Here is a 25781-nt window from a genome sequence, read left to right as displayed (position 1 = left end):
TTTGCTGTATTTAGCTGATAAACAGGGTCTTATTATAAGCTCTCACATGACTTCAGCCACCCAACCTAGGAAAGTTTATGAATACTTTCACACCAAAGTATATATTGCCTTCTTGAAATTCCAAACAAAAAACATTACCCTAAGAGTTAGAGCTTATAGCCACATGGCCCTCACACATGGGAATGACCTAATTGTAGCTTAAGACATTTCCCCTTTGTCAAGGAATGTAAATAAAGGACGAAGACCCATTAATTTAACACAGTAGACCTGAGTTACAGCTTGTCACACACATGCTTTTGGAGGCAGGCTAAGGGCTTAACTGAGGGCCGAAAACAAGAACGGGCTTTTTCGAAGTGCACTACCTTTTCTTCTCCTTCTCCTACAGATCCTCTGAAAGGAAATCAACATAGAGTACTTCCTGCTTCCCTTGCATAACCGTGCCTCCCGGCCTAAAATATTGGACCCCAGTCCTTCCTCCCTGACTATATAAAAACCCAGCTCCTTTTGTGTTTAGTTGTCTCTGTTTTGGACACAGAACCAGATGCTGCTCTGAAGCCATTTATTGAAAGTTTGATGTATTTTGCTTTGTACATTGTACAATATAGGGGGAGGTTCCCCAAAATTTTTTTCTGCCTTCTTTGTGTATCCTTACAAGTTTTTGATATAACTATTCATGCTGTAAAAATGTCTGTAAATTACTGGTCTAAACTAAAATTATGATATTCACCATGACTGGCAGTTATTAACCATTTCCCTTTATGGAATTTTCCTCAGCATGTTGCTGATTTAGACCATTGTATGCACATATCCTAGCACTCCTACATCACATTGAAGTTTATTTTCTTATGAAATGTTGTCAAATGTAGTTTTTAATTTACGCTATTCCATTATCTTAACTACTCATATACTGTATCAGTTAAATGTGTCGTCTTGTTCCTTATCTGTGACTCTGTCAATGCAAAAGTTTTGGGATCTTAATTATTCATCAGATTACAGTGTATTAAAAAAAAAGTTTTGCACGCTTATATGTATGTACATGTTGTTTTGTTTTATCCATCCATCCATTATCCAATCCGCTATATCCTAACTACAGGGAGCCAATCCCAGCCAACACAGGGCGCAAGGCAGGAAAAACCCCGGGCAGGGTGCCAACGCACCACAGAGTTTTGTTTCATTTCAATGTAAATCTGTATAAGCACTTTGCATGTCATCATTAGAAGCCTGCTATACGAGTTTAGACTGAACAGAAATGAATGAAACCAAACTGATAAACGCAAGTTAAATATCTAAATGTAATTAAGTTAAAACATATCAGTAATTAAGGAAAAATGTAACAGTCACAAATGGGCTAGGGCTCCACCATCAGCTCTTCCTTCTGTAAGTCATTTGCCCCCTAACGCCTTCTGTTTGTCTCTGGTCCTCTCCAATGCTTATTACACAGCAGTCGTGCGGTGGAGGGGCAGGAGCCACACATTGGGTGAGCTCAGACAGCACCTTACATTGGGCACAAGGCCCAGCACTCTACATGCCTGTCCTTGAGGGACTGTGCTGTCTGCATTCTGGCCAATGGATACCTGACAGGAAACATGCAAACATACTCATGAGTTTACTAATAATAAAATAATTACTGTGTGTGTAATTCTAAGAAAGTCTTTAAAATTCACCGATTTTTGTCAAATATAAAATTAGATATCAGTGAGTTTTATGTCACAGATCGCCAGACCTAGTAGTGTTTGAAAGTTCACAATTTTATTTACCCCAATTGTAACAGTTTGGAGGTCTTTTGAGATTTTTAAAGGTTTTAAATAATTTTATAACTGTCCATAACACAACTTTAAGATGACAATGTATAAACTTAGCTGAAAGTTAAAAGCAAGGTGTTGGTGCCTTTTTAATGCTAATAATGAAGCAAGGAATTAAATTTCCTGCACTCATGTTCCCCTAATTATGAAAGAAAAAGCAAAAGAAAGGGAGCTGTTCCCTTCCTGAAATGTGAGTGGGCGTATAATCATTTGTGAAATCTGCAAACGTCAATGACATTAATGATTGCCTTTATCATAGATGGGTTTTAGTAAGCCATAGTTTAATAAAAAAAAATTAACGGAAATGATATTTTTCTTACAACTCATTTTAAGGATGAGATATAAATCTTTTAGCATTTAACAGGATAATGTCTGAATGTTGTCTAAAAGCATGATATTACAAGAAACACTGATTAGGAGGAGTTGTAGTTAAGAATTTGAATTTGCAATATGCAGACGGGCCAATTAGTCATTTTTTCAGTGCTGAATTGCCATTGAAGATGACAAGCACAGAAAATTTTCATTCACTTCTTTACATTTTGAGTATTTTCAATGATATTTTTTTCAAATATACATGACATGAACTTTTAAAATGCTAATAAAGGTTGTCAAGGGTTGGAAGGTTCAAAGCCAGTAGCAGTGTGACATAAGACCTGGCCATGAGGTTGGCCTCTCCTGTTACAACGTAAAGAACATGAAAAGGTGAGTAAGATAACAAGAAAACTTTACTTGAGGGTACAAATAAAACTTACCTGTAAGCTTGCACACATGTGGTAGGTGTTAGCATCATCTGAAGTGCTGATCTCATTGATGTGGGTTGAAGAGTCCAAAGAATTGGGAGATCTCTCTTTTATTTTGTTAGACGGCGTTGTAGTCGATGTAGTTGTTTGAACAGGAGGCATGGGTTGCCATACATTTACATCGGTGCCGTTACCAAATGCTTGTATTGCATTTCCTGCAAGTAAAACAGGCAAGATCATACTGAGTGCCAGACTAATAACATATTTATATAGCATAAGGATAAATGACAGACCATTTTAAACATGATAGCATAAAATATAATATCAACATTAGAAATATGATGGCAATAGCAGGGACACTGCCATTACTGATTTGCATCTTGTTGATCTAAAAACAAGTGTTCCTTTAAACTGAAATAAGTCAACTATGTAAAGCAGATCAAAGTCTTTGACTAAAGACCCTGACATACATTATATTCCTTAACGGTTTGGAGTCAATTAACATTCAAATTGCTCTCTGCTAACACCAACATGTATTAAATATCTTATTATATATAATATCTATCCATCCATCCATCCATTATCCAACCCGCTATATCCTAACTACAGGGTCACGGGGGTCTGCTGGAGCCAATCCCAGCCAAAACAGGGCGCAAAGCAGGAAACAAACCCCGAGCAGGGTGCCAGCCCACCACAGGGCACACACCCCCACTAGGGACAATTTAGGATCGCCAATGCATCTAACCTGCATGTCTTTGGACTTTGGGAGGAAACCGGAGCATCCAGAGGAAACCCACGCAGACATGGTGAGAACATGCAAACTCCACGCAGGGAGGACCCGGGAAGCAAACCCAGGTCTCGTACTGCGCCACCGTGCCACCCAATAATATCTATATATATATAAATATTATATATTGTTTTCTTCATAAAAATTGATTTTGCAAAGGAAATAATGAAGAATGCAAATTTCCTGTCTATCAGCAATTTCATACCCAATAGCTTAGCATCCTATTTCACAATAATAGTCATAAGTGATATTCTTCAACTGTGCAACAAAGATATGCAATTTGAATTTTAAGTAAAGATTGGAAGAAAAGTGGTAGACATTTCTTATGTTGAAACATGTACGCAAAGTAAAAATAATGAGCAGGGCAATGATATTAAGGTTTAGGAAGCATTTCATAGGACTGTAATGAAAAAGTCAGTGATGACAGCATGACCTGTTGCATGGGAAAAACGTTTCTTTAAAGTCAAATTATACACTGGCATTTGAAGACATACTGTAAATAAACTAATGATAAAAGTGAATGATATTTTGTTGCAGGTGCTGTGTGTGCTCTCTGTTGTCCAGTTATGACAATAGTGAAAAAGCTGATGTATGGGTGCAAGAATTGGCAGCTATGTTCACAACAATATTAATTTGCAAAGTATGCATTCAAAGTCAACAGTGGGTCACACAAAGGCAAAAGGAGGTGAAAAGGACTGATGACAAAGAGCCACAGGAGATGCAAATTTCAGTACTCAAAACGCAGCAAATATAAATGTAAATGTACCTAACAACACCAGTAGAACAACGGACAAGGCTGTACAGCATCTAAACAAATAACCAAAGTAAGTTAACATTACTCTCTAATTGGAAATGTAAATATGCCAAGCCATACTAGCTGTGTAAGCTCATGCTGTAAAAAGCCCAGGGTCCTAGAAACTATTGAAATTGTCAGAAAAAAAAATGAAATGTAGAGATGTCAGGTAATTGAAAGGAACTACTCTGGTCATCTCTCTCCTAGGAGGATTCGTTTTGCCGACGTGCTGGCATCGCTTGTGTATTAGCAGCGGGAATAAAAGAACAAGGGGTACAGTTTTGCCAATGTTAGCAGCTAATTGACTTTCTCTTTCTTCTAAGGTTTCGTTTTGCTGACGTTCTCTCTTCGCTTGTGTTATTAGCAGCTAAGCAAGTTTTTTTCCCTTGGAAGAAGAGCCTTTACCCCGACTCCACCTCTTACTTCCGGGCTTTGACAGACACACACACTTCCAAGCGTAGACGTTTATATATAAGTAGCCAACCCGCGCCGTAGTATATGCCATATAATTATTTATTGATGTGTGAACACTTCCTGAAAGACACAGTTGTCCAAATGGGGAGGGTTTGAGGATACAACTGTCAGTCAATGAATGGATGGAACTCTGGAGAGAACAACACACAATTGTCCGTGAGTGAAAACAGGTTTTGGCAGATACAGGCATATTTTTTTGAAAGTTTGGCCCTGTGCCTTATTAATAGTCATTGCAAACACCAATATAACAGGAAATTGCGCTCTCTACCTTGCATGCGTCTTGCTTGCCCTTAGTTAGAGTTGGCATGCGGGGCTTTCTGTCTTGCGTGCACTCTCTGTCTTGCTTGTGCTCACTGTCTTGCGTGCCCTTAGTGAATTATATATATAGATATAGTCATGTAATTGTTAAAATGACAGAAAGATGTCCTAGCAGACAGAAACACTTCTCAGATGCATGTCGCCAAGTACCTGCAGTGGTCTACGTGTGTGTGTGTCTGTCTTTTCTGTCACTGTGCTAATTATAATGTTCAAATGGGCTACTGAGCTCCTGAATTGATAACAACAATTTCTTTTTATTGTCTTTCAGCCTAAAGTCTTTTGTTCAGTTTCTTTATTTGGTCTCAGGGAGAAATTTTGTTTTGAAATTTTGAAACTTTTCTTTTCATTCTCGGCTTCAACACTACTTCCAGGGGGTCCAGAGTGCATCCAATAACTGAGCCTGCACTTTTAATTAGTATGTTGATTCAGTGGAGTGATGTTACTGGCCCAGCATGCCACAGCATAGGACATTGCACTGGCCATCATAGATTTCTAAAATATGTAAAGGATATCACTACCCACATTAAAAGAACACATTATCCTAAGAAAAAAGAGCCGCTCTTCCCATTTTTATAAAGTTCATCTGTGTTATGAGACCCGTCTAGTCTCCCATTGATATGGACCCCAAAGTATTTGATGCAATGCACCACCTCTACATCCACTTCCCAAGAGTGACCAGACATAAAGGCTGTTTGGTCCAGTGAAAGTCAATAACCAGTTCCTTGGTTTTGCCAATGTGAAGTTTCAGATAATTCTTTCTGCACCAAGAAACAAAGTTCTCCACCTGACTCCTTTGTCAATAGATTACATAAGTGCAGAATCATCTGAGAGTGTTTTGCATGTGACATGACCAAGTGTATATTTATATTCTGAAGAGTACAGGGTGAAGGAAAAAGAAAACAGGACTGTTCTTTGTGGTATTGCAGTGTTGCAAACATCCGTATTATAGACACAGGGTTTAAGCCTCACAAATTGCAGTCTGATAGGCAGATAGTTCATTGCCTTTCAATTTTCATGATGTGAGACTCAAGTGCTACTATTCTGTAGTTATTTGGTGAAGATGCTCCTGCACTCTTTGAAACAGGAACAATGCCAGGATGTTTTCCACAGCAGCTGTACTTTCTGGAGCCCTGGGGACAGATTGAACAGGTGACAAAGGATAGCACAGCACAGGCCTTAAGAACTCGAGGACTGATCCCACGGCATTTCCTGTGTGTAACTTCCACAGTTGTCTCCTCACTTGGTCATCAGTTAGGGACATTCCTTACTGATGATCGGTAGGTGGACTCATCACTGGCCATTACAGCTGAAGTGATCTGTTGGGAGCTGTTGATGTAGTAGGGATGGTGTGGGGTGACTGGACATTTGAAGATAATGGCAGTGTGAGAGATAATCTTTTAAAAATTGGTTCAGGACATTAGATTTGTCCATAAACCCTACTAGCTCTTAAGGCCTAAGATTGACTGAGCCCCTCAATATCATCACACATCATTTCAAAGTCAGTCACTTAGAAATAGTCTTTCAGAGCCATGTCCCCAGGCTCCACTTCTTCACATGATCAGATCTACCCAAAGATAACAGAAGTTTACACTTAAAGGCATATTTAACATTTGAATAGAGCAGATCCAACCTGTTTTATCCTCAACTGGAACATGATACCAACTGATATATGTCGTTGTTCCTTCCAAAGTCACATAGTTGATGTCAACAAATATATTTGCAGGGTGAAAATGAGTCAACTTTAGATTGTTGGTGACAGCAGTGGCGGTTTTTGATATGGGCGACATGGGCCATTGCCCAGGGCGGCATCATGGTGGGGACAGCATCTTGGGCATTGGCAAAAAAAAAAATGTTTTTTTTGCGCGTGCCCATGTTGCCCTGACATTATGCCAACGCATTTTTGGGATTGCATGGGCACTGTTCGGTTTCCTATTGCCCATTTGCGGGGAGTAAGGGCGCCCTCCATTTGCGAGGTGCGCCTGCTGCTTGCCGCACAGGGAGGAGAGGGGCGGGGCGGCATGGGATTCTCCTGTGTGAAGCTGACGCCAGCTCAATGCATGTGCTCTCTCTATTCTTTATCACAGGTTAGTAAATTTGCCATAATTGGAGTGCACATTACAGGCTTTAAAACAGTAAAATATCGTCAATGAGATTTTGAACATGTTGATAAAATGCTTTGAGTTAGTAAGAATTTTTTTGCATGGATATATATGTTTGCGTGCTAACTTACTAATGCAAATGACTCGCGTAGTGGAAAGTGGTAGTCGGGGAAAGTTAACCCAAAATAATAAACTGACTGCAGCTCTGATAGAAAAGGTTTATGTAGTTGTTAGTGACCTGGTGAACTGGTCCTAAATATTTTGGTGCTGTATAAATGTAAAATTTGATTTTGTCTCATTACATTTCCAATAGTTTGTTTTATTACACTGATTTTGTTCAGTGTTTATTAGAGCTGGGGCGCTGGAGGGGAGGCGGGGAGGGGTGCCAGAGTGTGTGTTCGCCCAGGGCACCAAACAGGCTAGGACCGCCCCTGGGTGACAGAATGAATCATTTCCATTATTGAGCTCCCATTTTCAAAAGAAGTAATATAAATATTGATATGCATGATGTTACTTAACTCCCTTTGCAGATAAAGTGGATAAATTCCAATAGGCAGAATTTCAATGCCAGAATTACAAACGGTAGTTTTAATTGTAATATGCTACCTTGTTTGTATAAAAATAAGATGTGAAAACTTCCAAGGGGATGAATATATTTTATAAGCACTGTACATATATGTGTGTGTGTATGTGTGCACATGTATGTATATGCATACATACTATATGTATATAATCTATCTATCTATCTATCTATCTATCTATCTATCTATCTATCTATCTATCTATCATATGTTGTGTATTTATGTGTGTCTTTGCTGGTATTTTATTGTTACTCTGAGGAGATATACTAGTAAGAATTTCATTGTACTCCAAAGTGGCAGGGGTGTCCTCACCCCTTACCACCACAAACTCATCCTGCAAACTGGTTGTACCAATTTGGGTCTATAGCTTACTGTTGTAAAGACATACAATATACATTATACTGAAGTTTTCATATGTAATAATGGTAACTCTTCTAACATCGTGTTCTCATTAGATAGGAACTCCCATATGTCTGCTTGGGTGATTTTAGTACCTCTCCTCAGATGATATATACTGTGCAGTTTATTGGTGCTCACAAAAATCATGATCTTCTAGTCAATTGGGGCATATATTATATTTGCATTTCATTTGTGGCAAAATGACCACTGAATAGTTGATATAAACAGAACAGGAACTGGTTATTGAGTTTCAGTGCCAAAGGACCACTTTGGAAAATCATTATTCAAGAAGTGGATGTGAAGGCAGTGCACAGCTACAAGTATTTGGGGGTACACATCAATGACAGGCTGGACTGGCCTTGTAACACAGATGAACTGTATAAGAAAGGACCAAGCATACCCCCTTCTTCTTAGGAGACTGTGCTCCTGTAATGTGAGTAGTGATATCCTTAGCATATTGTACAACTCTATGCTCAATAGTCACTGTATTTTCCTACACTCTGTTTTGCTAGGCTGATAACATCACTTCAAGAGAGGCCCTCTGAATCAACAATCTAACTAAGAAGACAGACTCAGTTGCTGGATGCACTCTTGGTTCTTGTGTGTATTGAAGGAGGTTTGTTGATATAAAAAATGTATTTCCCTATTGGGACAAAGAAACTACATACTAACTATTTATTTTTTTAATTTCACTTCCCTTGGAATCTCTACACATTTCGTCTGAGCTCTTAGTGGTGGTTAGGTGAGTTGTGATCAGATGATACATAAAGACTAACTGTTCTTTCATATGTAGTGATGCTCATTTCAGTAAGTATATGTGGTGATACAGTAGTGACATATTTAGTCATTTTACCTCTTCCCTGGTGGTGTGTGCTAAATATTAGGTGTGTAAATTGTAGTGATTTTAGCTTTCATCAACTACCGAATACAGTTCACCAATCTGAACCTCTAAAAGTTGGTTCTGGTGGTGTAATGTGGTATACTGTCTCCGTCATTATTAGGATGAAAGATGCTTAAGGAGGATGTAAATTATGGTATAGAAAAAAGAGAGAAAAATTGATAATATTTATAAACCATACAGCGAGCTAATGTACCATAGAATTTGATTCAAAATTCACTACCCTTGTATACTGTATACATATTAAAATGTGAGGAAGAACTTTTAGAAAATGTTTTGTGACTTCTGAGAAAAAAAAATGCTACTGTGTATTGTTTTTGAGAAGGAGGGAGAGCATTAAGGGTATGGAAAAAATAAATGTGCTTTCAAATAAAGGCATTACATATAAAGAGGTGAGAACTGGTATACAGGTACCCATATATATGAAATGTATCCATGTCCAGTGATACTGTGACTGAAACTACAAATCCAGTTATTAATGACAAGAAAGTATGGCTGTTTTACATATTGTCACCTAAAAATCATGTTATTATAAAAGATACATATAGACAGTCTCTAAAAAAATGTTTTTCATGTTTCATGTTTTCTTTTGGTAAAATATTTCAGACCTACAATAAAAAGGAGGTATTTTCACAAAAATAGGAAATGTAAACTTTCTAAAAATTTTCCATTGTGGACGAGACAGGCTTCTTATTACAACAAATATCTGGAACTGTAAGAGAAAAGTACATTAAAAAAGCTGAGTGCGCCTCTGATGTAAAATTCCTTAAGTCTGGTAAATCTCAATATTTATAGATACTGCATCCCTCCTTTGTATGTTGCTTAACTCTGCTTGCTCCATTTGACCTGTATTAAGTAATATATTCTACACAATATCTTCTTCTTTTATTGCTACAGTTATGTGTTCTGTTTGCTTAAGCTTGAGCAGTATTTCACATTAAGGTGAATATGCACATGAAATATTGAAGAGTGCTGAAAAAAATCTACTCTCGACTCAATTACATTCAAGTTTCCCTTTCAGATGATTTTAAGTAGGCCTGGTGAGAAGCACTTAATTTCTCCTGGGAAGATTTACCAAATTCTTTGCAGTTTGAAGAATCAATTTCCACTTTTCACTATACAGGAGAGATGAAAATATAACAAAAATAAAATAAATTACAGTGTCATTGTGTATTGAATCATTGAATGATTGGAAGACCCTTCTAAAAATTACACTTTTTCTTGAAAGTTGAGCTGCTTGTCTGAGAACTAAGAGGAGAGAGTTTGAAACACAAGGGTTAGTGATGTTAAGTTTCAAAGCATGTGGTCCAGTTTCAGACAGTATTGGGTGGCATATTGAAAACAAAAACAAATGAAAAACACATACTATAAGTCTATTGTACAGCTTTCTACAAAACCAAGATGGTTTTGTAGTCTGTGTACTACTTCTCGACATCACTGCTGCCTTCAGTACTATTAACCACAAAAATCTCCCTAACTGGTTGAAGAACTATGGGTAATTTTCTCGATTATCTGCATGTCCTCTTACCTCTCTGAACACATTAAGTGTTTTATGTCTTGAGGTTAGCTAAACAGTCTGTAGCCTCTTTTCTGTGGCTCTGTAGATATAGCTCAACGTCTGGGGCCTATGCCATTTTTGTGCAAAATTCCACTCACATGCAAATATCCTGCTCCACCCTGTAAAACACCCAATGCTACAAAAATGCCAGGTGAACCCCAATAAACTTTAGTTAACAGCATTGGAGGAGGCCAAGATGTTATGATGGTGGCGGGTCAAAGTTCATCTGAGACTGGTTTTGTCAACTTAGCATGGGATGAAACCGAGGCCACTGCTGCTGCTTGGGCTCAATGGCGGTCGCTTGGAGGAACTAAGTCTAAGTAAGTAAGTCTTCTGTATATGACAGTCATTCTTGGTAGCATATAAGATACAGATATGGGGGATGTTTGCTTTAATAATATGAGTTTTTGGATATTTGTTTTCTTCATATTACTGATTAGAAACACAGCTGAACTTCTTCTCGTGGTACTTAATTCCATATCACTATACCTCAGTTCCTACAAAATTCTGCCTTTGCCTATTATTACTAGTCTAGGAGTCACACTAAAAGACACTCTGATTAATAAAAAGTAAAGTTCTGCAACAGTAAGGATGTCTATGAATATAACATATCGAGTTTTGCTGTAATGTCGAAGAAGAAAACATCCTCTGTCACACCTTCTCTGTCTCCAAACTGGATGATTACTATTCCCTTTTTAATCATCATCCTCTTAAAAGTATCATCATGTTAGAAATGCTACTGCTAGAGTTCAAAACAAGTCAAATGAATGCATCATCCTTCAACTCACTAAAGTACACTGGCTAGAGCTCTGCTTTAATTTACCTTCATTCTAACAACCGACCTGCAATCATTGCTTTTCCTCTGCTTTCCTCTGGTCCTGCCCACCTCCCTTTTACCAAGACTCATTATAGGCTCTAGGCCAGGGCCAACACTCATTTAGCTTTGTGACGTTACGGGGGGTCACATCTAAATCACACATAAAAACTCACCTTTTGAATCTTTGCATTAATTTGCTATAACTGTAGTATTTTTCTGATTGATTTTTCTGCTGCAGCTGTACTGCTCAGGATTTTATGGTATTATCAATTTATGTTCTATTGTGTAGGCTCTTCAAAGAGTGTTTCTTGCTAATTTATCATGTACTGAATGATGTTATTCTGTACATTGTCTTATAAATTTTAATTAAATTGTTGTTTGCTTTCCAAAGTGCTTTGCAATGGTGGGATCCCTCTAAAAAGCTTGCCAGATTAATTGTACCAGTTAGCAGAAGTCAAGTTGTTCACTTAAAAGACTGAAATAAATTAGGTGGCTTTTATACTAGATAAAGAGAGTAATAAAATGATTTAGTCCAAAGAGTTTAAACAGAACTTACTATTAGTTCAAAGGTCATTTTATGGTGGCGTTCTATTCCACCAACAACTGATCAAAGTCCTTTGCAGCCGTCTGTGATGTCTGAATGAATGAGGATACCCCAACTTGTCACAAGACCCACTGCGTTGAATCCTCAAAGACAAAGCCTAAAACCCCAATAACAAACTACTTAAGAATATTGTTGTAGAATGGCAGAATGTACTTTAGCCTCGAACTGCTGACGATTTTAATATTTTTCACCAACAGTTTTCTTGTTTTTTCTGCCCACCCTGGCCATCTCACCTTATAATCAGACTGCCACTTAGAAACTTTCAAAAAATCTATATTTTAAGGATGCTGTTTCTCTTAACCATATATCTTTCTTATTTAAGTGTACCTTATTTATTTATCTTATTTATTCATTTTTTTTATTATTGTTACCTAAATTTCATTAGTTTTTCTTTTGAATGTAACGACTTCAATTAACATGTTGTTAAGCACTTTGAGCTACATCTTTTATATGTAGAAATAAGTGTTTTTTGTTGTAGTCCAATGGTTGTTGCAATTTACTTTAAAAATGTACAGGCTTTCTTCAAACTAATAGTTATTCACAAGAAAAAAATCATGCTGCCCCACAAACACTTTATACTTGTGCTTTAAACTGAAGGGTCCCACCCGGTTAGAAAGACCGTCCTGTACTCAACCCTTTTACGCTCCACTTGCATCTCCTGCACTAGTTCTTAAAATGATTATTTAATAGATGTGATTACTTTGGTCCTAATCAACCAAACATGTTTTACATTGGGCCATTAACGAAGCAATTAGGGTCAACAACAATATTTTTATTTCTATAGCACATTTTCATATAAGAAATGTATCTCAAAGTGCATTACACAATATAAAAGAAGAGTTTTAAGAGAAAAACAAAAAGGCAAGTTAGAAATGGATAGTTATGACTAAATAAATAATAAAATAATTGAAATAGAATCAATATACATTTACATAACACAAAAATACAATATAAATAGTAGAATTCTAATTTGAAAATACGTTTCTTAGGCCCACTAATATAAGTCTGATCCTAAGGTCAGATGGAAAGTGAGGATAGAAAAAAAAACAAATTAAAAAGAGAAAAGGGGTGAGATGATGGAGAGTAAAAAAAAAATCTGCAGGGGTTTCTGGGCAAAAGACCGCCCAGCTCTCACTGGGCATTCTGCCTAACATAATGGTCCTAAAGTCAGTCTTATTATTTTTAATTTTCATTTAAGACAATTCAATGCAGTGTGTTTCGTAGACAGTTGGAGTATTTATTTTAATTCCATCATCACAAGCAGCTGTACAGTACTTTGATAAGATGGTGACCCACAAAAGAAAACAGAGAAAAGTAGGGATTAATAATGATAGCACATCCATGAAGAATATGATATTACAATGCATATATAATGTATCAGAAATGCAATTACGAGATGGCCAAAGTGCCAAAGTGAGTTTTGATAGTTTTTTAAATTGATCAATGGTATTGGCCTAGAATCTCTCTATCGGTAAATTATTCCAAATTTTTGGTGCATGCAGTAACCGCAAAAGGCCACCTTACCACTTCTTTTATGCTTACTTCTCAGTATATTAAACAAACCAGTGTTAAGACGATCTGAGGTCACGGATGGGGATGCAAGGGGACAGGCACTCCAAAATATATGAGGGAGCAGGTTTATCCAGAGCTTTAGAAACCATTAGCAGTATTTTAAAATCTATTCTAAAGGATGCAGGAATACAATGTAATGATGCTAAGACCAGTGATATGTGCCCAGATTTTCTTTTGCTAGTTAAGATTCTTGCTGCTACATTTTGAACTAACTGCAACGTTGATGTCCTGCTAGGAGAGCATTACAGTAATCTAGTTGACTAAAAAGCGCAAATTAATTTTTCAGTGTCTTGCAATGTTATAAAAGGTTTAACTTTTCTAACATTTCTTATGTGAAAAAATGCAGTTATAGTAATACAGTTTATGAATAATTTAAAGTTTATATCAGAGTTTATGATCACCCCAAAGTTCTTAACTTCCGCCTTGACTTTTAGTACCAGCTGGTCAAGTTTATTTATAAGATCCTCACTATTCCCATTTTTTCCAACAACTAAAATCTTATTTAGCTTGAGAAAATTACCATTCATTTATGTATTCAGTCATACAAGACAGATATTGGATCAGAAGCAGAGTGTCAGGGTCATTGGATGCTATAAATAAGTAATTCTGTGTGTTGTCTGCATAACCGCAGGAGCTCACCTTGTGTTTTGAGATAATTTGGCCTAATGGGACCATGTAAATTGAAAATAATAGTGGGCCAAGAATAGATCCTTGTGGTGTCCCAAATTAAATATCATGGTTTCTTGAGCTACAATCAGAATATCTAACAAAAAAGTTCATGTGTGTTAACCCTGGCCACCGGACCTTACTTATTCTATGTTAATTAATATTGACTTATTTTATTTTTTTTACTGTGTCTTTTATTTTTCTATTCTTCATTATGTAAAGCACTTTGAGCTACATTTTTGTATGAAAATGTGCTATATAAATAAATGTTGTTGTTGTTGTTTTTAACTAAGACTGAAACCAATTTAGGACATTACCAGAGTGACCCACCCATTGGCTAAGTTGATTAATAAGAATCCTGTGGTCTATGGTGTCAAAGGCTGCACTCAAGTCTAATAGAATGAGAACAGATACATTGCCTGCGTTAGCATTAACCTGCAAGTCATTAATGACGTTAATCAATGCAGTTTCTGTACTATGGTTTGGTCTAAATCCTTACTGAAACTTATCAAGAATTGAGTGTTTATTCAAGTATTTATTTAACTGATTAAAATTGCTTTTTTCAGAATTATCTTTAAAAAAAGGCAGGCCAGAAATAGGTCAAAAGTCGTTAAAGACAGAGGCATCAAGATTATTTTTTGAGCAGGGGCTTAACTACTGTTGTTTTTATGGGAATCTTGAAGACCCCAGTATCTAATGAGGAGTTAACTCCATGCTGGATTATCAAGGGAAGAGGGGCACCAGAGAAATTTTGCATTGCTGGATTTACTATGGACAACATGGTTCAAAACTGCAAATGGTGCAGCTGAACCAAGTTCCACAAAAAAGGGATCCCACACTAAATGAAAAAATTATATACAGTACAAATATATACAATAAAAAATAATAAGAAAATACTAAGAATAGTAGCAGGCTGGATGCCTCAGCTCTACTAAGTATAGAAGCAAATGTGTTACGGGAGATTAGCTTTCAGGATCTGATTAAAGAATTTGCAGCTAGAAAAAAATAAGAGAAAACTTTTCAAATATAAATAAAGTGGAAGTATACAAAAATAAACATAATTTTCTATTTCATTTTGAGAAAAAAAAAGTATTTTACAGTTTATCATTGTTTATATTTTGAATGAGTTATATATGGAAGCATCAAAATCTTTTAAGTGTTAAAAGTCTTAATCCGGCCCTGAGTTAATTATATCAAGTACACTCTCAATGAACATATGAGAAATATCTTTAAAAAAGTGTGCTGTGACTGGGTCAAGGGTACAAGAGGAAGGTTGTAACTGAGTAATTAATCTATGAAATTCAGGTAAAACTACTTTAATGAATTTAGTTCACTGTAGTGAGCTTTGCAAAGTCAACAGTACAGGTCTTTGAGGGATATATTACATCTAATATCATTTATTTTGTGATTAAAGAATGCTGTGAAAGCTTTGCATGTTTCGCTTAAAGTTTTGTGGAGACAATCCGCTGATTAAGTTGGGTTTAGAAGATGATTTATAGCAGAAAATAGAAGTCTGGGATTTCTTGCATTTTCATTTATAATCTTAGAAAAATAGCATTGCCTCTCTTTCGTCAGACTGCTTTATTGCATTCAGTAATATGTGCCCTCAATATTTCATAGTGAACTGTTAATTTACTTTTCCACCATTTCCAAACAGTCTTGCAGCCTGTCTTCTTAAGTTTAGACAGAGTAGTCTTTCAAGGTACAATTTTTTTCTGGGTCATTTTAACCTTTATAGTCTGACAGCCACATCTGCAATCACAGCAGTAAATTCAGTCTCTCATGTTATTTTTCTTTTACTTGATTCATTTACTTCCTTTTAACTCATCAAGAAATGGCTGCTATTATATGAATTTCATCTATGAGAAATCTGTGCCATTTTATTAATCATTTGCTAAATGTATGCATAGATGTATATACAATATTTGAATCAGATATTAGTTTAATAAATATTTTAGACAACAAAGAGTATCATGCATGATGTGATTTTACATGATGATCAAGGGTAGTACTTTTGCACCTTGGTCCTCACATCCCAATGTATGCTGTAGTTTTTGTCAGAAATATCAGATACCACTAACAAATCAAAACAGCCAATGATTCTAGAGAGCGGTGTGGTGTTACTTCTAGTCTGTGCACCTTTGAAAGGTGAAAAGCACATTCATTTAAATCAAACTGTCCCACATGAATGTCTATGGGCACTGTCACTGGGGAACACAAAACCTACAGGCTACAACAGAAACAGTAATATAACAAAAACAATAATAATAATAGCAATCCCCCCAACTGGCATAGCACAATAAAATGGAATGACCAACATTGCAACAGGACTGCAGCTCCAATTTTGAATGAGTTACTAAAAGATGATTAAATCAAATGTAAAATCATCTCTCAAATGGGTTGTCACACACGTGCGTATGGGAGGCAGCTAAAGGGATCGAAACATAGTAATCCCACGCCGGACGAGGGAGTGGCAGTGTGCAATAACTCCTTCTCTCTTTCTGAAGGCAAATCCCACCTAGGTCTGTCAACCTTACTTCCACTTATGGGTCTGATGACTCCACTTCTGGTTCTGGGCTCCAATGATGTCACTTCCTCTGCCCTACTATAAAAATGGCATGTTGTTAACAGTGAATCAGTTCTGTTTTGGACTCAACTCTGTATTGACATATTGATGATTTTTGCATCTTCTTCTTGCCAAATCTCCAAGTATATGGGGTGGCTACCCCAAATCTTTTTTGGTATTCATTTCTTTTATTAACAGGACTTACATTAAATCTAGAATTAAACTACACAAATACCATCCTCCATTGTTGACTGCAAGTTGTGACTTGATTATTTGCATTCTTCACATTTGCTCACATTGGCCCACTAGAAAAGCCCTCCATAGTTTTTTGCTGTAATAAAATCTCTGACATGCATTGCTGGAATTTTGCATTGATGGGATAGTGATATTGCATTCTTTGCAATATGGGGGCTACTGATGGGATACAAAGGAGCAATCTGGGAATTTGAGATCATGTCTCAAATGGAGTAGTGAAGGTGGCTAGAGTAGGACTAGAGACAAACTATTAGACCCCCTAGCCATGAATAAGCAATAGGAAGCTACCCCCAGGCTGCAGCAAAATACAGATGTGCCTGGCCCTTTAAACAGATGGCTATATATTTCCCAAAGGGCCAGGAATGACCTAGAACCATTAGTCAGCCAATTAGCTGTGACCCCTGAAGTGGTCAAGGGCTAAGACGTCTCCTTTCCTCAGCCAGGTGAGCTTGGAGTCAGAAGTAAAGTGGAGGCAAGGGTTTGGTCTGGCAAGGAAGTGGAGGACGAAGAGAGAAACCCACCAGTATACTTTGTGAGACAGAAAAGATGAGGGGAAGGTAGGTCAGAGACAAAATATTGGGCTCTGAAATGGAAAGTGTTTATTGTTCTAACTTTTTGTACCCTGTATCTCCCTCTGTAATTCTCATCTCTCTATATATAAAACAAAATCCTGGAAAGGAAATTTCCAGGGTGATGATACGTGATCTTCTTGGAAGTTCTCGGATGACATTTAAAAGACACACAAGAAAAAAAAGACTGGCCACAGAGCGTCTTGCGGGGCCCGTAAACATGACACTTGGTGCCAAGAGATTGTCCCAGGGCTGTCTCGTGGGGACATGGAACATGAGATTCTTGCAAGACATGCACTTCTTATCTAATAAGAGCATGGACAGCCAGCAAAACATTCACGTAAAGGCAGGTAGCACACACGGATTCTGTGCTCTCAGCAAAGAAGAAAGAGCAGCGCGGAGTACAGCATGGAAGACTGATAGTGGGGTACTGAGAGGCGGAGCGGCGAGACCTGTGGGAGGAGGGCTTGGAGAGGGTGCTAGAAATTTGTGTTTGGGGTTACAAAGTTGCCAATTGATCAAGTAGAACTTTGGTGACACTTTATTATGTCAGTAGTTACAGTATCAAAAAAAAGATAGTAAAGATCGCATTAACACAAACAGAGGGTAATTAATCATCAGAACCAGGTGAAATTGAAAAAATAGCAGGACAAATCGAGGTCAGAAATAAAAGGGAAAGAGTGGAAAACAAAGTATTTTCACTTTCGGATCATTCAATGCACAAAACTTGGATTTACACAATAATGGACCATCGCTATGAGAATCTGTGGTTCCGTACCACAGCAAAAATTCCAAATAAGAAATAATAATAATAAAAAAAAGCTTTTAAAATTGTATCCGATTAACCAAACAAAGGGGTTGGCGCTATGCACATGAAGGTTATGAAAGCAGTGGAATTCAAAAGGCTCAAAAAAAACATTGGTGGGATACACATGCAGAGAAAGTTAAAGAATATGAAACTAGGAAAATTAGAAAGTATTGAAAAAAAGAAAGTACAGATCGCAGTAGCGCAAACAAATGGAAATTACTCGAAAAAGGGAAAATAATCACCATGGACCAGGCGTCACTAAGAAAAAAGCAGGCCAAAGTGAGGTAAGAAATAAAAGAGAGAGTAGAAAACAGAGTGAAACATCATAAAGAGGTTATAAAACAAGGGGGCCAAACACATGCAGAGCAGGTTAGAGATAATGAAAACAGTGGAATTGGAAAGACTCAAAAAAGAAACGTAGGCGTGATACACATGTAAAGCAAGATACAGAATATGAAAGCAGAAAAAAACGACAGTGTCAAAAAAAGAAAGTAAACATCGCATTAGCGCAAAAAAAGAGAAATTATTACTCGGAGAAATAACGAAAAGGCGAATGGAGATTGAATATATGGACAAAGGTGATATGTCAGAAGTATATAAATATTGTAAGGCTTTGACGTTTAATTCAGAGAATTTCAAAAACGGGGTTTAACTCACATGCATTTATTGGTTACTTTGCAAAAAAATTATTAAATGCTGATGATGTTAATCGCTTTGTCTGTGCTGAAATTACAAACAGAGAAACCTATCCTGAATTATGGTACAATGTCATTAAACATAAGTCTCACAGACCTCATTAAAAAGATTCAGCATATTGGGACACGAAAGATTCCAAATGCTGTTTTTACAGAAGTTATGAAATAAAAGTGAAACTAATGAAATAGGAACAATTCAAAGAAAAAAAATCTTAAAAGTGTGTATCCGGAAAATCAAACACAGGGGTTGGTGGGTGAAGCGAGCAGGGGGCGAAGCCCCCTAGTTCTGTAAATAAAAATCTATGTGACTGTACTGTGTAGAGGTTGTGGATAATTTTGTTGTTGCCTTAAAAACGCCCTGCACTGGTCATTGTGTTTAAAGATAATCATTATACTTCAATTTCATTTAATTTTTAACTAAATTATGGTTGGTCATTTTATTAAAGTTCAATTATGCGATTATGGTTTATAGGACTGTAAGGAAAGATTAAAATTGTATTGTCACTATCACTGGAAACTATCTATTAGGATGATGGGTTAAATAGAGAGCTACCTTTAAGAAATGTTGTTAATGTTGCTGCTCAATGTTGATTAGTTTTCACTCATGTGGCACAAATTCGTTGTTTGAGAGAAATGCGGAATGCAAAAAGAAAAAAACCCTGCCAATGTAGCCCATTTAGTAGGGTTTTTTTTATCAAACCCCTCCATATTTTCTTCCCACCAGTTCTGTCTCCTCTTCGTTTCCACAGGTTTCTACATACAGATATAGCAGTCATTATTTCACTTAACGCTTCTCTGAGCATTTGCCATTGTGAGCTGATGAGTCCTTCACTGTAAACAATTCAAAGTCAGCATGTCAGAAGTCAGCATGTAGATTGTATTCTTAGTTTTATACTAGGATGCAACTGTCTGATTTTTATTATTTTTTTTTATTAATTTTGCAGATTTAGGTTGGGTATCAGTATGCAGTTGTACTAGATCTGAATCACTTTCAAAATTAATGTGAATTATATAAGAAAGAAATTAGAGCTGAGTCACATTTAGCCGAAATGTGAATGTACCCTTAGCAGAATCTAGTAATACTGACTCAAACGGACCCTGCATGTTTGACCTGATGACTTTTCTCTAGAGTTTCTGCAGAATTGGTGGAGACTCGCCCTAATCCACCTGTGAGGATTTACATAACAAAAATCAAAACATGAACAAGTGCTACTTCACATTCGCAAAGATGCAATTCTGGCATTTATTCTGACATTTAAACAGAAACCTAGGAAATATGCTGCAGTGAAAAAGGCATCGCTCAGTTTGCTATTTCATGTTTGAAGATAGTCACTTGGAAAATGAGATCCTACTGGTAGAAAATATGTATACACCCTAAGTCATCAACAATGCAAGTTGGCAAACAAATTGCAAACAATAGATTTGAGAGGCAGCAGGTGGCTTATGTGAGAAGCAATGTGCAAATATGTAGTTTCATCTTTTTCTTTGATAATTAGCATATATATACAGGTAAAATTCCATTACAACGATTATCTTTACAATGAAATTTTCATTACAATGAAGTATTTTTATGGTCCCGACAGCTTCCCCATATGACATGAGTCTATAGAAATCTTGTTACTACGAAGTACATTCAGTAGATACTTTCATTACAATGAAGTGTTCAAAAGGCCTCAATGAATCATCCACAGAGCAGTTAGTTCTGTGGCCGCAGCTCAGTTGTGCACAATGATCCCCAAACAGAAACATTGTAATTTTTTTACTTTCCTCGTACTGTTTTTTTTTTTGCCTTTTTTAATTCCTGCGGTTTTCAGTGATACCTTTTGCTTATTGCTCAACATTTAAAAAACATCTATTGGAATTTAACTCATTGTCACCCTCTTATAGAAACGTCAGACACGAAAAAACGGTAACAATTCATATTAGGAAAAAAAAAACTTTACATTTTTGAAGCTCTCGATTGTGGCAAAAAGAAAAAAGACGTTGCCAGTGAATTTGGAATTTCGCCATCAACGCTGTCAACTTTCTTAAAAGACCGAGCAAAAAAAAGCAGAAAAATCTCGGGTTGCAAACGTATGTAAACTGCTGCATTTGAAGACGTCGAAAAAGCAGTTTTTATGTGGTTCAGTGATGCTCGTTCAAGAAACATTCCTATTAATGCAGCATTCATTGAAGAAAATGTGAGTTTTTTATACTGTCTTGGGACCTCCCCCAACTAGACAGCACGTTGAAGAGCATCCCGAAGTCCGATCTCCGCGTTTAAGGAAGACCGTTTATCTGTTGCTGGGGCAAAAGCAGGCTCAAAGCTATGCTGCATCTCTCAGCTATACTGCGTTTCTCCGCCAAAGCAAACAGAAAAGATATCGATGGGTAATGCAAGAAACATTGTAAATGTAGATAACAGGATTACTTGGTCACTGATATGGCAATGAACCTACTTGACTGTTGTGTCTGTGTAGAGCAGAGTGGCAGATCACGCTACAATAAATAAGTGTGCCGTTCCTGTTTCGAGCTGAATAAAGTTGGTTTGCTAAAGTACTGAGACTAAGCCTTGTGTTTTGGGGTGCAAGACAGGGACTTATAGCGTGACCACGATCTTTTAGGATTTGCTTCTGTGTTGCTTCACTGCAGTGCTATGAGTCTGTTGTTGCCCTTCCCCGGCAACGGACAAACAATCTTCCACAGATGCTGCAATCGCGTTTTGGGATGCACTTCAACGTGTTGTTCCCGTTGGGTGGGGAGTGGGGCGGGGAGGGGGTCTCAAAAGAGTTCAGAAACCTCACAATATGAAGAAGAAAATGATGATTCGGCTACTGATTGATAACTGTGCTGCCCACAACATGTATCCACATTTAGATAATGTTCACATTGAATTCCTCCCACCCAATTGCACAGCAGTGTTTCAGCCATTGGATTTTGGCATCATTTGCACACTGAAAGTGTATTATGGCAAGGAAATGCTGAGAAAAACTCTCATCAGAATAACTTGTAGGCAGGAGGAGATTAAAATTAATATGAAAGAAGCTATTGAAATGATTGCAAATGCCTGGGTGCAAGTTAAAGAAAGCACTATAGTAACAAATGCAGAATCTCATTACAACGAAATTTTCATTACAACAAAATATTTTTTAGGTCCCTGGGAATTTGTTGTAACAGAATTTTACCTGTATATAATATTTAATATTGTGGCTTAAATCAACTAATCTTAATCAAAAACCTTACTCTAGGCACTAATCTCAAGAGATTACCTAAAAACAAACCAACAAAAAACCTTAGGACAGTAAATATATCCAGACAGCTTTCTTTCTTTCTGTCTCTCTCTCTCATTTGCTGGTTTAACTGGCCTTTTTCTGGATTCATCCAGGCTGGCTGATTTCAATCAAAATTTTGGTTGTGTATAAGCAGTAATTTTAATTGCTGGGTACTTTAGTCACCTTTTATGACAAATAAGATGAGTAGATCTTCTTCTAACTCCATGTCACAGGAATAAGATATTTTAGTAAACATTAAACTTAAATTTGTTAATGGATTCAAAACCATATTCAAAATAATGAACGACCAAATCCATTGCCTTTCATACTCTGTTAATTCAATTTATTGTTCAGTTCATTCCCATCACCATCTTGCCATCAAGCAAAGTATAAGTAAATGATGACTTTACTGGCTAACTGAAAAGAGTTTATGGCTGGTGATCACAAATATTGCATTGAGTAGAACAAGGATTCAGCTAATGGCAGGAAGTAAAGCCAGGAACAATGGGGAGACAGATGTGTGGTATGTTAGTGTAGTAGGCACTTATAGTCTGGGGGAATACACCTATTAGAAACAACCTAGAGGTAAATGGGCTTATTTTTTCCTTTTGTTGCTTCTGATTTCTCCCTTCACTTTTTCTCATGGTATTTACTGTTTATGTAATAAAGCCCTATTGGTTTAATGCACTTTGGACTAATCACATAGCTTGAGATAGAGTTCTGCACTGCATGGCACTGATTTTTCAGTCCCACTCTTGACTGCTCCCACCATAATTTCATCCTGCTCCCAGTTGGTCCTGACAAAATTTCACCTCATTTCCATGCATTTCTGCCTGTTTTTCGTGCCCTTGCCTACAGTTCCATTCCGCTTAAGACCGCATTACTGCTTTCCCCTTTAAAAGACAATTAAACTGGGAACAAAACCAAAGTGGAGTCTTAAAATAGCAGAATGTCTGAGGAAAGAAATATCACACAGATGGAAGTACATCTGCTTATGGCTTTTTTTTCTTGTTCAGATTTGATTTATTGATATCTGTCGGGGACTGTGGGTCCCAAGCAATAGAGTTTCAAAGCACATAATCCTAAAAATTTCCAATGATGCCCACTAGAGGGAGATATCACTGTCAAACTCCAGCTAGTAATAAGGGCAAGCACCGAATTTGTATAAAACAAAAGATTTATTATTCACAAAAAAGTAGTTCTGTGGAGCATAAAGGCAAAATTGCCTGTAACAAGAAGGCAATCCAAGGTGAACAGTGTCCCAATACAGAATCTGAAAGCAATGTCAAAAACCAGAGCAGAAGTTCAACAATATCCAGAAAAATCACAAGGTATAAAGAATTTACAAAAGCACAAGAACTCAACACTCCAGACTGCAATCACAATGAACCACCAGTTGAAGACCCTCTGGATTTTGACAGCAGAGGGCAATTCCTGGCAGCGATTGGCATGTGGCCCCAACCTTTGGGGGATCAGCCACAAAAACACTAGGAACTTAACAAAGGCAGCTTATATAAACAGACAACGCCAAAAATAAAGATGCACATAAATATAAATATAAGAATCAAAAATGAACAAAAGAGACAACCCTAGCCAGAGAAGGAACCCTGGCTGAGACATGACAACATCATTTTCAAAAAATAATAAATACACAGATAGATGAAAAAAGGGAGATCACACTTCCTTTCCTTCCCAATGATGTCATTTTTTTGAGACTTAAAATAGTGGTTTTGCTAATATTTATAAAATCCCGAAAACTGCTTGGGATATTGTCATGATCATTATTTAGATTGTGTAAACAAACAGCAGACCCAAATATTCTGCCTGATCCATGTACGACATGTATATGCTCTGAAAGCGCATGCCATGTAACTTGTGTGCGGCGTAGGTAGTTTTAAAGAAAAACACACATGGTAGTTTGACTTAAGTGACAGCTAGGAGTACTGGACAGTGCCACGCTACTATTCCAACTTATAAGTATAACCAACTTATAAGTACAAAAAGTGCCCAAACAATGAAACAAGTAAGATAATAATAATAAAAATAATAATAGCCATGATTTCAATTCGGATGTAACTAGAAGGATGACAAATGTGCAACTTCTAGTTCACTTTCACTCAGATGAGTACAAAACTGCTTTTGAGGAATAGAGATCATCAGCAGACATGAATAACTACTTGGTGAGACTTGCTTCATTAAACTTCAAAAAGTTCCTAAAAAATGGATCACTTTTAAAACCAATGTCGACTTCTCTAATTTTAAAATAGTAAATGTTTGTGTTTTTCCTTTTTGTGATATTATGGCAAGTAATTGAATGCAGACTAAGACCTGATTGTATTGTTTGATTAGAAAAAATCCACTGTATATGAAAGCATGTGTCTAGTTTCAGTTATCTTCCTACCTCTGTATATTATATATTGTTACACACGTGCGCATGGGAGGCAGCTAAAGGGCTTGAGTAAGGGCAATTCCGAAACAGACTGGGATGCGGCAGAGTGCACAGACTCTTTTTCTCCCTTGCCTACAGACCATTCATGGAAGATTCCACCTGGCTCTCTTGACGTCATTTCCGGGACCGAGCCTATCAAAGGAGACCTTGCTGGCTCCGGCCCCTGCGATGTCACGTCCAGGCTCGAACCAATGGCTGAAGACCTCAATGAGCCCGACCCTGTGATCTCACTTCCTGTCTTCCCCTTTAAAAGCCTGCACCTTTTCCCTATTCCCTCAGTTCTGTTCTGGACTCAGTTTTGTGCACATCAGTGATGTATTCATTTGTTCAACTTTGCAGCCAGGAAACCAATTATACGGGTGGTTGCCCCAAACCTTTCCATGCCTCTGTGTCGAGTTTCTGACAATATATATATACAGTATAAATATGTATGTAAATGTATGTATATATATATATATATATATATATATATATATATATATATATATATTATTTATTCTTTCAAGACTTTCCTCAGGAATTCATCAATGCTCTGACTGACTGCTCACCACTGTAAGAATAAAGCTGAATCACCTGCGTCTCTTCACTGCTATTAAATTTTAGTCCCGTGCTGCAAAACATCAAGTCTGGTCACACAGGTAGTGTGGGATTTCTGTGGTAGTACAAACCTCCAGCGTAAGATTGCCCCCCTACAGTCTCCAAAATATGCTTGTTCACACGGGATTTTCTGCACTTTCATATAGACATGGCAGGATGCCTGAGAAAACAAATGAATTTAAATTTCAAAGTTGTGCACAACAGAGCTACTTTGGCTCAAATCTCTTCAATAAATGTAGCCCTGAATTCATTTATCAACCACCATGCTCCTTATCAATTCTGTTTGCACCTACAAACCTCCAAAGTACATTTTCCTGATTTACATCTCACAGTAAGCAAAAGGCACAATGCACACCATCGAAGGAGGTTATCTCACCAAACCTTCATCCTACAAGAAAAAGAGTGACGATTTCTGAGAATGTTGCAAACTACTCAACATATGAGTGATGATATACCAGCAGACACTAATTTCCCCTGAACTGC

The 25781-nt window shown here is 37.2% G+C and overlaps 1 protein-coding gene across 1 annotated transcript in view; it reads right to left on the bottom strand.

Moving 5' to 3' along the window:
- The window catches only part of gfra1b (gdnf family receptor alpha 1b), a 287118-nt gene that overhangs the window by 54962 nt on the left and 206375 nt on the right, over window positions 1-25781 (bottom strand). The window contains exon 7 of the mRNA XM_039775604.1: window positions 2555-2757. Coding sequence (XP_039631538.1) covers window positions 2555-2757 — 203 coding nt within the window. The remainder of the gene's footprint in view (window positions 1-2554; window positions 2758-25781) is intronic.

This window comes from Polypterus senegalus, chromosome 1, assembly GCF_016835505.1.
Source record: "Polypterus senegalus isolate Bchr_013 chromosome 1, ASM1683550v1, whole genome shotgun sequence".
In the NCBI taxonomy this organism is placed as follows: Eukaryota; Metazoa; Chordata; class Cladistia; order Polypteriformes; family Polypteridae; genus Polypterus; species Polypterus senegalus.
This window is presented reverse-complemented; position numbering and strand designations above follow the sequence as displayed.